This window comes from Pogoniulus pusillus, chromosome 10 (assembly GCF_015220805.1).
Source record: "Pogoniulus pusillus isolate bPogPus1 chromosome 10, bPogPus1.pri, whole genome shotgun sequence".
NCBI lineage: Eukaryota > Metazoa > Chordata > Aves > Piciformes > Lybiidae > Pogoniulus > Pogoniulus pusillus.
The window spans coordinates 34691056-34704952 of record NC_087273.1 but is presented as its reverse complement, the minus strand read 5'-3'; the positions used below and the strand labels follow the sequence as shown (position 1 = coordinate 34704952).

The 13897-nt window shown below is 48.7% G+C and overlaps 1 protein-coding gene across 1 annotated transcript in view; it reads right to left on the bottom strand.

The window, feature by feature from the left end:
* The window catches only part of RAB31 (RAB31, member RAS oncogene family), an 84332-nt gene extending 71989 nt beyond the window's left edge, over nt 1-12343 (bottom strand). The window contains exon 1 of the mRNA XM_064150220.1: nt 12161-12343. Coding sequence (XP_064006290.1) covers nt 12161-12196 — 36 coding nt within the window. The 5' untranslated portion in view covers nt 12197-12343. The remainder of the gene's footprint in view (nt 1-12160) is intronic.
* Nucleotides 12344-13897: the final 1554 nt, after the last annotated feature.

The window sequence follows — 13897 nt, the reverse complement described above, 5'->3', positions numbered from 1 at the left end:
TCCTGGGCAGATCTTTCAAACAACTGCACACTGCCATCCTTTTTCTACCTGCTGTACCTCAAAATAAACATGCAGTCACAGAAACACATAGAATTGTTCTGGTCAGAAGTGACCTTAAAGGCCATCAAGTTCGAAGCAGCTTAGGATGTGAGGAAATGGTTGCACCAGGGAAGGTTTAGGTTGGATATTAGATGAAGCATCTTCATTGAAAGGGTTCTCTAACACTGAGGCAGGCTTCCCAGGGAGGTGGTTAAATCATCACCCTGAAGGTGTTTCAAAGACACAGAGATGTGGTGCTGAGGGATATGGTTTAGCAGCAAACTGGGTAGAGTTAGCTAATGATTGGACTCGATGACCTGAAAGGTCTTTTCCAGCCAAAACAACTCTGTGATCCTCTGTTCCCACAGATGAATTCCTATTTGGAGATGAATCTGTATGAATAATATCTGCTAAGGAATCCTGATAACTGCTCTTCAACTTGAAAAATGAAGGGGTACTTGCATGAAAGGAGCTCACAAGTCACTGTACCTCACACAGTCACTGATAATGAGTATTGATTGCAGGAGCTGTTATCTCTCTAGGCCATACCCACACACACCAGCACAACAATCTGGTTAAACACCATTCATCATCACGGATCAGAGGAAGCTAAATTCCATTTTGTGACCAAACACAGCAATAACCTGAGGCTTTCATAGGTCAGTAAACACATTAGGCAACCACATCCTGACAAATGCTGATTTTGAGTACAGTTTGGCAGCAAAACAATAAATTGGATAAACAAGTCACTGATATCCTTTCCAAACCAGTTCTTTTCCTAAGTGAACCTTCCCCACATATATCTGTAGCAGCTGAAACTTTCAAAACAATTGTATGGTGAAGAAATAGTTTTTGACCTGAATTGCTGGTTGACACAAGGTTCTCTTCATACACCAGCACCTTGGTTCTTCCATTCTGTCAAATCCTAGCATTAAGGGCCTGGATTTCAAAACTGTAGAGGCATTTTGGCTGAAAGAAACCTTTAAGATCATCAAATGAGAGGCCTGGAGCACAGCCCTGCAAGGAGAGGGGCTAAGTGCCTCAGCCAGGCTTTTCTTGAACACCTCCAGGGACAACAACTCCACCACCTCCCTGGGCAGCCCATTCCAATGCCAATCACTCTCTCTGGCAACAACTTCCTCCTAACATCCAGCCTAAACCTCACAGCACACCTTGAGACTGTGTCCCCTTTTTCTGTTGCTGCTTGCCTGGCAGAAGACACCAACCCCACCTGGCTACTGCCTCCCTTCAGGTAGTTGTAGACAGCAATGAGGTCACCCCTGAGCCTCCTCTTTTGCAGGCTGCACACCTCCAGCTCAGCCTCTCCCCATGGGCCTTGTGTTCCAGCCCTCTCACCAGCTTTGTCACCCTGTAATTCTCTGTTACAGATTGCCTACAAACCCTAACTAAATCATTTCTTTCATCCCCTGAAGGCAGTGGCTCTTGCACAGTGAACCAAATGCACACCAACTAGGTGCTGCATGGGAGGAAATGCCTCTTGGTCTTCAGTTTACTATTTTGGGATCATAAAAACTGTCCTGTGGTTACCTGGAAATTTTGTTGACAGGGCTGAATTACCTTCAGATTTGCCCATTCCAGCTCAATTTGACATTCAGACATTTCCCCTTTCCATTTATAACTACCTCATCTGCAACTTATTATTGCACTTCATACCAAAGAATAAGAAAAAAAGCCACACTCATTTTCAAGTGCTAACTGAAAGAGCAGCTGAAAATGTCACTCCTAGCCCAAAGAAGGCCTGATTCCTCCTCTCTTGCAGCAACAGAGAGGAAGACGACAGAGTTTCAGGGAGCAGCTATATAAAGGCATTTCCCCTAACAAAAGGAAGCAGCCTGATGGCCCTGGATCTTTGCTTTTTACTAGCTGAGTCCTAGGACAGGGTATGTCATCACCCACCAGAAGCAAACAACTCTTCCTTGCTTCTCTGCTGGGCAAGGACAAGAGACACCAGCATACAGGAAACACCACGAGGGTGGGACAGCTGTGAAGTATTTTGTTGGTGCTTTTAATCCCCAAAAATGTCCTTATCAGTTCCTTCTCAGCTGATAGAACAAGATGTAAGATGGGCAGTCTCTGCTGACCAGTGAAGGGCTGATGTAGTCTCCTTCTATCAGCAGCCTAAAGGTCAGCCAGCTGCTAACAGCATCTTCTTTACCCAGCACTGCCCTTACCATGTGCCAGCCCAACCTCAGCCTTTGCAAACCTGCCTTCATCAGCCTTCCAGGGACATTCCAACGCCTGCCTTCCCTGGGGGCATCAGAGGAAGGAGGCAAGTGAAGATTTACTGGAATTGTCCATGATTTGTTACCTCCAGGTCAAAGCAGGTAACATGTAGATAATGTGCCTTTACATGAACATGAACTGGTGTCAAGGACAGGTCTTAAAATCCTTGCTACTGGAGGTTTTCATTTCTTGAATTGATGTGCAAGATTGCTGTCCCAGTTAGAGCTACAACAGAGCTAATTCAGGTCAGGGATTTGACTTCCCAGCTCAGTCTCTGCTCAGAGAGGGCACTTGCTGAAGTTCAGGGCAGGTTTGCAGAGGCAGTGGCTACTGCTAGCAGTGAGAGCACTGATGGGGAGAGTTACTGTCATGGGCTGGGCTGCAGAAAGGCTCTGGCTTAGACTTGTTCCTGTGTGGACCAAGAGTTCTGCCACATCTTGTGGCCCATTTTGGGATGCAGGATTGGACAGGACAGGTGACTCACAACTGACCATTCAGGGATTCCATCCCAAGGACACAGTCTTCAGGATCAGGCTGAGGTGTTTAAGGCCAGGCTGGATGAGGCTGTGGGCAGCCTGATCTAGGGTAAGGTGTCCCTGCCCATGGCAGGAGGGTTGGAACTAGATGATCCTTGTGGTCCCTTCCAACCCTGGCTGATTCTATGATCACCAGGGTCAGGTTCTTTCTTCTTCAGTGGAGAATCCAAGGAGGATTCTAACTGTTCTGCTTCAACCCCTGTGTGTTCTTGAATTCAGTTCCAGAATCCAGCTCCTGAATCTGGTTCTCATCTGCCCCTGAGTCCAGTCTGGAACTTTCCCAGTGTCTGCCCACAGCAGCAGTGGTGACATCACTGCCATCAGGGGTTGTTTCTAAATCTCTGTCTCTATTTCATTTGACTGTTCTTCTTTCCATCCCAGCTGGTTTAGTTTCCCACATAATCTATCTCTCTCCCTTCTTCCCTTTGGGAAGGCAGAAGGGTTCATAGAGAACCTCTGGTTCATGTCTAGTGGCCAGCCCAGCCCTAACCCTTGACAACCGCACGTGGACAATCAGAGGCTTGCATAGACCTAAACCTGTGCTAGAAAACTGTCCAGCAAGCTATTATGTTTCATTAATCGAGATTCACAGACATTTCACATTCACTTCACCTATCACTGGGACCTGAAGTTCTCCCTAACACAGTAAGCACCTCCACTTACTTTAAACAGTGTCACAGCAAGAGCCACCTGGTGCTCCACCTTCTGTCACCCACGCAGTAAGCACAAGAGGTAACAGCAAACACAGCTTAATAAAACAGGGTTGAGGCTTTGCCTGTTGAATTTACTGTGTGCTGCTGTGAACTCCCTGAGAGCAAAGCTATCTGCACCAAACAGGCTCATAAGTGGAAGACATTACCAGCACAAGGCCACATCCCTCAAGCAGTTGACTTCTTGAATGTTTTCACCTCCTGTTGCTCTCAGCTGGAATGAAACTCTGCAGTTCCTAAAGCTGGTACCACTACTGCCACAAAATTCAACATTTAGGGAAAAGACCTTTAAAAGAGCATAAATAGGTTGTGGTATTTTTGTTGTTAAGGCACCTTCCTCTCTCCTAAGTGCCTAGGAAATCAGGATCTGACTTAACAGCTGACTCACAGAAGAAAGTTGTGGGTTTGTTTTTTTTTAATCTGGCCAATTTTTCTCATCTTCACTCAGGAATTTGAAACCAGAAATGCTCAGAAGTGTACAGGCTGCAAATCTCAACTGAAAAACACTATGGGAGCATTTTGAATGGAATACTAAGCCATGAAGGTTAGTACATGTAAGGGCAGCTCAAGGGACAAAAAAAATCACTAGGGGAGTGAAAAAGCAGATTTGATCTTTCCCTCCAAAGCAGAAAGAGCCACACAGAAGGTACTCAGGAGTCTTTCAGGACAAACTGTTTGGATACTTAACACATTTTCCAGGTCACAGGCTGAACATTTGGGACCAAGACCAAAGCTCCTGCAGCTCCTAGACACAGCATAATGACACAGGGGGTTTGGGCAACATCTCAAGTGTCCAGTGACATTCTACCACATATTCACTTGCAGGTACAAGTGAATATGTGCCTTGAGCACAGCCCTACGAGGAGAGGCTGAGGGAGCTGGGATTGTTTAGCCTGGAGAATAGGAGGCTCAGCTCATTGCTGTCTACAACTACCTGAGGGGTGGTTGTGGCCAGGAGGAGGTTGCTCTCTTCTCTCAGGTGGCCAGCACCAGAACAAGAGGACACAGCCTCAGGCTGCGCCAGGGGAGATTTAGGCTGGAGGTGAGGAGAAAGTTCTTCACTGAGAGAGTCATTGGGCACTGGAATGGGCTGCCCAGGGAGGTGGTGGAGTCGCCGTCCCTGGAGCTGTTCAAGGCAGGATTGGACGTGGCACTTGGTGCCATGGTCTAGCCTTGAGCTCTGTGGTAAAGGGTTGGACTTGATGATCTGTGAGGTCTCTTCCAACCTTGGTGATACTGTGATCACAGCATTCTAGAATGGTTTGAGTTGGGCCTTTGGAGGTCATCTAGTCCAATGCCTCTCCACTGAATTGGGACAGCAGCTAGAGCAGGTTCCTCAGAGCCTCATCCAACATGACCTAGAATGTTTCCAGGGGTGGGGCATCTACCACCTCTCTGGGCAACCTGGGACAGGGTTTTACTACTTTCAGTGTGAAAAATTTCTTCTGTCCATTCTGAACCTCCCCTCTTTTAATTTAAAACAATCACTCCTTGAAGTGTTGCAACAGACCCCACTAAGAAGTCTGTCCCCATCCTCCTTATTGGCCTCTTTAAGTACTGGAAAACTGCAGTAAGGTCTCTTCTGAGTGGCCTCAATAGGCCATGCAGGAGCAGGAAAGACACAAGCTTATACTAATATGATACACAGAAGGTCAATCCCTTTATTGAAGCTAAGAGTGATGCTTATATAGCAGACTGGATACACACACAGGTAATTCTGGTAGCCATAACATTTGCTTGTTCCCAGGGCTGACCAGCCTAGCCCCCTTCAAGTCCCCCTCATCCAGCTCAGTTTACAGACAGCAGCTAGACTTTCCCAGCTTCTACCCAAGGTTGCTTCCCTGCAGTTCCTCTTATCAGTTCTCAGACTGTTCAGTTAGCCCTGTTCAAACCCTCGGCAGGTCTCCCTGAAGCCTTCCCTTCTCCAGGATGAACAACCCCAACTCTCAGCCTGTCCTCATAGCAGAGGGGTTCCAGCCTTCACATCACTGTTGTGGCCTCCTCTGGCCTCAGTCCAACAGGTCCACAGCATTCCTGTGTTGAGCACTCCAGAGCTGGACACAGTACTCCAGATGAAGTTTTCACCAGAGATCTGTGACTATCAAGTCTATTCACATAAACACCACTCTGCTGCTGAAGACATTATATGTGGGGGACAATGCTGAATTCCTTCACTGATACTCAAGCAAACTGAGGTTTAAGTTTCCTTGGATTTTCCACAAGAGCAATCATGCTCAAAAAAAGGAAGTTATGGTCTTAAGGGATAACATAAGGAAAGCTCATGTTTGTAGCACACTCAAGAACTGAATATCCTAAAAGTAAGACTGACAGCATAGTATGGCAAAGGCTGAAGTCAGCATGGATTATGAGCCATGAAGGACTCCTGGTCCAGATGTAGTTGGAAGCTCCCTGTTCATATCAGCCATAACAAGATGAATTGCAAGTGTTGGTTTTATGACTCTTAAAATAGATTGCTTGAGCTTAGCATGCTCATAAAGGGCACAATGGGCTTCCTATCTAATAAAGGGAATCTGTACTTTCTCATTTCCCAAATCCCTCCAGGAATTAACCAACCATCAGCTCCATCCAGCCATGAAGTGTACCCTTGCAGGTTGGTAGTGCTGTGTGTGCCAATCGCTGAGAGGGTTTCTTTAAATCAACAAATCAGCTTAATCAAACAGAGGATTTGCTTCCATAGGTGGCAGAAGCTGCTTGAGATTAGAATTGTGACTGTACATGGACAAACACCTCCAGTTTTTCAGTTGTAACATGCTTCTAGCTCCTGAATGGCATCCTGGCCTGGATCAGGAACAGTGTGGCCAGCATGATGAGAGAGGTTATTCTGACCCTGTACTCAGCATTGCTCAGGACACACCTTGAGTGCTGTGTCCAGTTCTGGGCTCCTCAATTGAAGAGAGATGTTGAGGTGCTAGAAAGTGTCCAGAGAAGAGTGACAAAGCTGGTGAAAGGCCTGGAGCATAAACCCTATGAGCAGAGGCTGAGGGAGCTGGGGGTGTTCAGTCTGGAGAAGAGAAGGCTCAGGGCAGACCTCATTGTTGTCTACAACTACCTGAAGAGAGGCTGTAGCCAAGTGGAGGTTAGTCTCTTCTGCCAGGCAACCAGCAACAGAACAGGGGACAGAGTCAAGTTGTTCTGGGGGAGGTCTAGGCTGGATGTTGGGACGAAGTTGTTGGCAGAGAGAGTGACTGGCATTGGAATGGGCTGCCCAGGGAGGACTTTAGGACTCTTCAAAATGAAGTCCACTTTAACTTACTGTGGCTCTGTGGACAGGCTTTAAGGGAAAGGAAAAACTGCCTCAGAGGGGTGAACTCCTGCAAGAAGCTGATACTCATCACTTCACAAGATTGCTCTTTGAGGCTTTTTATAGGCCCCTGAAGTTGTGCCCAGTCCAACAGGGACACCCAATGACGTCTGCAGCATCCTGTCACTCTGCTGACAAAGGAGGACACAAAAGCACTGGGACAGAAATCATTCAGGAACTGGATTTCATGCACATGCATATGCTGCTCATACAAGAACACACTCTGCCCAAACCAAATAGTGCAAACCCTGCTGTCTCCTCCAAGATGTCTAAAAACCACAAACCAAGCATCCTTCATGGTTAAAAATAGCCACAAGAAAATAAAAAGCATTTGTTCCACTGCCTGTTGTTCAGCTTTCAGGAGCAGCCCTTCAAGGCTGAGGACTGTAAATCAAACCATTGGCATTTGCTTACACAAGGCTCTGCTCCAAGCATCCACCTCCTTTGGCAGCTTTCTGAAGCTTGGAGAGCTGTCTTGAGGTGGTGTTCAAAACTGCAAGAGGTCATGGGAAGGCTCTGTAAGTTGTTTCTGGAGAAAACTGAAACAAGCTCCTTTTCTGGCAGATTACAAGTTAAGCTGAGGTGGAATTCAAAACACTTCCTTTTGCCTTAACCCCTACCCCATTGCTCAACCTCTGCAGGCTACCTAGAGAGACAACATCTCCATGAGAATAAAACCATCTTTTATTCACATCTACTTTGGGAGCACGTGTGCCATGGCAGCTCCCATACCTTCTGGTGTGGGGCTGCAGTTGTACTTAGAGTCACAGAACAGTGGGTGTTGGAAGGGACCTCTGGAGATCACTAGGAGACACAGACAAGGGCTGTGTCTCTTGAAAGGCTGCTATGAGGGACACTTCACAGCAATGATTCCACAAGACCTGGCTTGGTCTTCTTCAGCACCAGAATTGGTAGTTATAACAGTTGGACTTGATGATCTTAATGAGCTTTGCCAACCAAAAGGACTCTACAATTCTATGAGGCAGCCATTCAAAGCCTGATTCAAAAACATTGCTCTCAGGATAGAGCCACTTGTTTACAAAACTAAAGCATGAACAAACAAGCAGATGATAATGAACCATTAAGGTGGAAAAAAAACCCCACAACTGCTTGTCAGGCTCTGTTCTTCTCTCAGACAGGTACTTCTGATCCCATCTCCACATCCTGCATGTGCAGATGCTGCTGCACACTGCAGCGTGCATGACAAAGGCAATAAACCCTTCTCCATACCTAGCAATTTGGATTCAGTTGTGGAGAAACTCCTGAGGAAGCCTCCCCCACCCCCCAAAAAAAATGAAGGAGGGTGATAAAATGAAGTCTTAGACATGAAGATGTAGACACTCTGGGAAAAACTTTCTACAGAGCAGTTAAGCTCTGAGACATAACCCTGGGGAGAATATATGCCTTCATCATCAGTTTTTAGGAACAAGTCAGGAAAAACATGTGTCAGGGAAGCTCTAAAAGAGGCTTTAAGGCTAAGGGATGACCTTTGAGCTCCTTCCAATCCTGTCTCCTTTGGTCCTGTGATGAACAGTCACAGCATAAAAATGTAATAAACAAAAACAAAAGGAAAGGAGCAATGGAGGTCGCTCTGGCTGGTCCTTAGCAAGCCACTTCTCAAAGTCTCTCAGAAGAACCACCAAAGTTTCCTCAGGAAGTGACAAAGACAAGAAACTCTGCCTTGGTCCTAAACCAGGCAATCTCTTCTGCAGTTGCCACACACAATTATGCCAGGACTTGGCAGAGAGTTGTGAATCTCTCCTCCAAGCCACAAAGAAAACATTGGGAGCTAAGGCACATGGCACTCAGCAGCCATGGCCAGATTGGGAAACCTGGCAGCTGCACTCCCAGCCTTGTTTTGGCACTGAAGCACCAGTCAGGAACCCACTAGACCACTTCCACCCCTCACCTCCTCAATAAGGTGCCCACTCAGGACAGAAACATTGCACAAGTCAAATGGGAACTACAACTAAAACTTGTTCAGCCCCAGAAGAAGGTGGCCTCAAATAAGTGGACATCTGCAGGGAACAAACAACAGACTGGACTGAGATACCGGGAAGAGTTTGGGGTGACAAGACAGGACTTGGAGCAGATGCTCAAGTGTTTGCACTTATGATGATAAACACCTTTCACTGCCCAGCAGTGATCAGTTATTGGCAGAAGTAGTTTAGGAGTAGGCTTGAAGTCACCTGTATGGCAGCATACTCAAAAGAGCTCTGTAGCTCTTAGGCCAAGGCTGTGAGGCACTGAAATCAGGCAGGCATCCTTTTGTGCCAGTCCACCAGCAAGCTGGGACCACCTCTCCTCTCAAAAAGCAGTGCCTGCTCAAATTCATGAGTGACAAAGCTCCACCAGCAGCAAAGCCTGCCTTCCAAACAGCCATTGAGATTTCCTCTCTGTCCTTCTCCTGCTGACATCTCTTTCAACATCACAGTATCACCAAGGTTGGAAGAGACCTCATAGATCATCAAGGCCATCCCCACAACCATCCCCTTGTTGCCCACTACTGCAGGCTGCTCAAATCACTCTGATCACACATACAGAGAGTTTCATAAACCTCAAGACACTCTGAAGCAGGAAAAAGTGAAATGAAGATACTCAAATCCCAGCTTTGTTAGATTTATGCTAAAAATGACAGGATGGGTTCCCTCCTGGCTACGTGGGATTACAGCCAGGAAATAATTTACATGCCAGCAAAAAAAAAAAGAGAGATGGACCTAGACTAATCTCACCTCTTCATAATGTTAAAAAGTGACACCTCCTAGCTGGAAGACCCCTGCCCAAAAGAAACCCCTCATCCTGTGAGCATGCAGAGTGAATTTAAGAGAAGCTGGACCTTGAAAGCAGAGCAAGCAAGAGTAGTTAGTTAGTAGGTGTTAAGAGGAGGTGTAGCTAATACACTTCACTGTGTAAGTATCTGCTGGAATTTTAGCTGGCGTGCTGGATTTGTGGGGATGTCCCTCAGCACCCAAGCTGGTGCAGCCCTGTAATAAAGTAAAGCCTGCTTGTTAAGGCTAAACCTGGCATTGGGGGCATTCAATCCTGATTTTGGCGATAACAGCACACGAGGTGATGGTTTTAAACTAAAAGAGGGAGACTGATACTAGAGAGAAAGGAGAAATGATTTACACTGAGGGTGGTGAGACACTGGCACAGGCTGCCCAGAGAGGCAGCAGATATCTCACCCCTGGAAACATTCCAGTTGGCTTGTTCTGCAGTATGGACAACCTGATCTAGTTGAAGATGTCCCTGTGGAGTGCAGGGGGGTTGGACTAGATGAACTCTAGAGGTCCCTTTCAACCTAAACCATTCTACAATTGTACTGCAATGGCTCCAGGCCCTACAGTGGCCCTGAAGTACAGCACCAATTTATAGGCCTGCAGCATGGAGCACAGCTCTGGTTCCTCTGCTGCCCTCTCTTATTCCCCTCCCACCTCAACCTTCTATAGCCACATGTGGCTTCATGGCTTACAGAGAAACTAGCTTGGTAAACACAGCATCAGCTGCATTTTTTCCTCAATGGGCAATTCTTAGCTGGCAGAAACAGCCCAAGCTCAGGCTCTCTGCACAGCTGAGGGCCACAGACCCTCCATGATCCTTCTGTCTGACTTAAGAGATGCAGCCTAGAGCTTTGTTCAGCAATGTAGAAGGATGGAAGTTTACAAACTGATTCAATCTGTACTTCTAAAGGATAGGAACTCAACTAGGGACTTGGGTGTGCCAGAAGTGACTGATTACCAGGGGATCCAGTAGGCAGAATACAGATTAACCTACCAGGTCCAGCACCTACTGAAAACACAACTCTCAAGACTCTTTTTGGTATGTGAAAACCTATTTTTGAGTTGCCATCTAGCACTTAAGCAGATCAGCAGATTAATGCCTGCACTTGTTCACACAGAACAGGTACAGAGTTCCCCTGTTCTGGAAATCTGCCTGAACTTCCCAAGAGGATTCATCAGATGAAAGATTCCTCTCTGTTGGAAAAAGAGTATCAACCCTCACAGTAAATCACAGAATCAACCAGGTTGGAAGAGACCTCCAAGGTCAGCCAGTCCAACCTAGCACCCAGCCCTGGCCAATCAACCAGACCGTGGCACTAAGTGCCTCATCCAGGCTTTGCTTCAACACCTCCAGGGACGGCTACTCCACCACCTCCCTGGGCAGCCCATTCCAATGCCAATCACTCTCTCTGCCAACAGCTTCCTCCTAACATCCAGCCTAGACCTCCCCCGGCACAACTTAAGACTGTGTCCTCTTGTTCTGTGACACCTGTGAGCAGAACTAGATGGTTTTCTAGGATCAGACCCTCCTAAAAGCCGGGAAGGAACACCTCACTAACTGCCCTCCGACTCTAACAACAGACACTTGAACCTTCCTACTACCTACTCCTACTACCACCCCAGCATTTGAACCACTCTCCAGAGTAACTGCATACTCGCAGTAACATCAGCTGCTTCAGAGGTCTCTTTTCCTCTCCTAAAATCAGCCAACTGCCTTGCAAAACTTCCAGCACACTTCAGTGCTACCAAACAGCAATAAATAAGGGGCAAAAAGGAACGACACTTAAAACAACAACAACAACCACCACCCTTAAACGCTCTCAGAACCCATCCGGGGCTCCAGGACCAGAGGGAGACCCTCCGCAGGGCCATCTCCAGAACACATATTTGGCTAGAAGCGACTCTCAAGATGATCCAGTCCAGCCTCCGACCCAGCACTGAAGGGTCGGCACTAAACCGTGTCCCTAAGCGCCACGTCCACACGCCGCTTAAACACCTCCAGGGACGCTGACTCCGGGCAGACAATTCCACTGCTTGGGAACCCTTTCAGTGAAGAAATAATTCCTAATATCCACCCTAAAGCTCCCCAGGGGCAGCTTGGGTCCGTTTCCTCTACTCCTGTCCCTCGCCAGCCAAGGAGGAGAGGCTGTCCCCTTCCTCGCTCCAAACTCCCTTCAGGTAGTCGTAGAGCAGGATCTCGGTCAGAGCGGGTTTGGGAAGCCCTGCGGGAAGGAGCTCCAAAAAAAGCCCATCCCTCTCCCCCTCCACCATCTCATTCCTAAGAAGTTCCGAAACACGGCAAAAACAAGACAAAAAAACCCAAAACAAAGCCTCCCAACAGCCCCCCCGGGCGCAATTCTCGGTGGCCGAGCCCCCGCTTGGGTCGGGACGCGGAGACGAGGAAGCCGGGACGGAGCGGGGAGGGCGGCGGTGCGGGGGCGTGCGTGTGGAAGTGCTCCCCTCTCCATCGAGCTCCCCGCTTCCCTCACCCCCAGCCCAAGCCCCGCCGTCCCGGTGCCCTCTACTCACGCCAAGCAGACAGACTTTGAGCTCGCGTATGGGCATTCTGCTCCGCGGGTGGAAGCGCAGCGCACTGCCGGCCGCGCCGCGGGCAGCGCTCCCCTCCGCTCCGCTCCGCACCGCTCCGCACCGCCCCGCCGTGGTGCACCGCGGCGCCGCCGCTGCCCCGGCCGCCGGCCCCGCCTCACCGCTGCCTCCCCCGGCGCCAGAGAGCGCCCAGGTCCCAGCTTTGAGAGACCTGGAGGGGAGCTTGGCTTATGTATCTGACCTGGAGGAGTGGGCATGACCGGGGGTGGCGCCGTACAGCGCCCGGGGATGTGAGCGGTCGCTTGTGAGGCGAAAGGGTAAGCTCGGCCTGGGGCTCATGCGGTAGGGCAGCAGGTGAGAAGGGAGGGGATTCTGCCCCTCCGCTCGGGCGGAGCCGGCTGCGCTGCTGGGTCCGGCTCTGGAGTGTAACACAGGAGAGACATGGACCTGTCGGAGTGAGGCCAGAGGAGTCACAGCAATGAGCACAGAGTCGTAGGATGGCTTCAGTGGGAAGGGGCCTTAAAGGCCTTCCAGTTCCAGCTCTCCCACCTGGCAGGGACACCTCCCACTGCAGCAGGCTCCTCAAGGCCTCGTCCAGCCCAGCTCAAACACAGGGACAGGACTACAGTTTCTCTGGGCAACCCATGCCAGTGTCTCACCAGCTTCAGAGTAAAGAACCTCTTCCAGATGGCCAATCTCAATCTGCCCTGTTCTAGTTCAAAACCATTGCTCCTTGTCCTGCCACTACAGGCCCTTAAGTCCAATCTGAATCTGCTGTGTTCTAGTTCAAAACCATTCTCCTTGTCCTGCCACTACAGCCCCTTAAGTCCAATCTGAATCTGCTGTGTTCTAGTTCAAAACCATTGCTCCTTGTCCTGCCACTACAGCCCCTTAAGTCCAATCTGAATCTGCTGTGTTCTAGTTCAAAACCATTGCTCCTTGTCCTGCCACTACAGGCCCTTAAGTCCAATCTGAATCTGCTGTGTTCTGGTTTAAAACCATTGCTCCTTGTCCTGCCACTACAGGCCTTTAGGTCCAATCTGAATCTGCCCTGTTCTAGTTCAAAACCATTGCTCCTTGTCCTGCCACTACAGGCCCTTAAGTCCAATCTGAATCTGCTGTGTTCTGGTTTAAAACCATTGCTCCTTGTCCTGCCACTACAGGCCTTTAGGTCCAATCTGAATCTGCCCTGTTCTAGTTCAAAACCATTGCTCCTTGTCCTGCCACTACAGGCCCTTAAGTCCAGTCTGAATCTGCTGTGTTCTGGTTTAAAACCATTGCTCCTTGTCCTGCCACTACAGGCCCTTAAGTCCAATCTCAATCTGCTGTGTTCTAGTTCAAAACCATTCTGCTTGTCCTGCCACTACAGGCCCTTAAGTCCAATCTCAATCTGCTGTGTTCTAGTTCAAAACCATTGCTCCTTGTCCTGCCACTACAGGCCCTTAAGTCCAATCTGAATCTGCTGTGTTCTGGTTTAAAACCATTCTCCTTGTCCTGCCACTACAGGCCCTTATAACAAATCCCTCCCCAGCTTTCCTGTAGGTCCACCTCAGGTACTGGAAGGCTGCTATAAGGTCTCCCCAGACCCTTCTCTTCTCCAAGCTGAGCAGGCCCAACCCTCCCAGCTTGTTCTGCAGCCCCCTGATCGTCTTTGTGGCCCTCCTCCAGACTCTTTTTGACAGATCCAAATCCTCCTTCTGTTGGGGGTTCCGGAGCTGG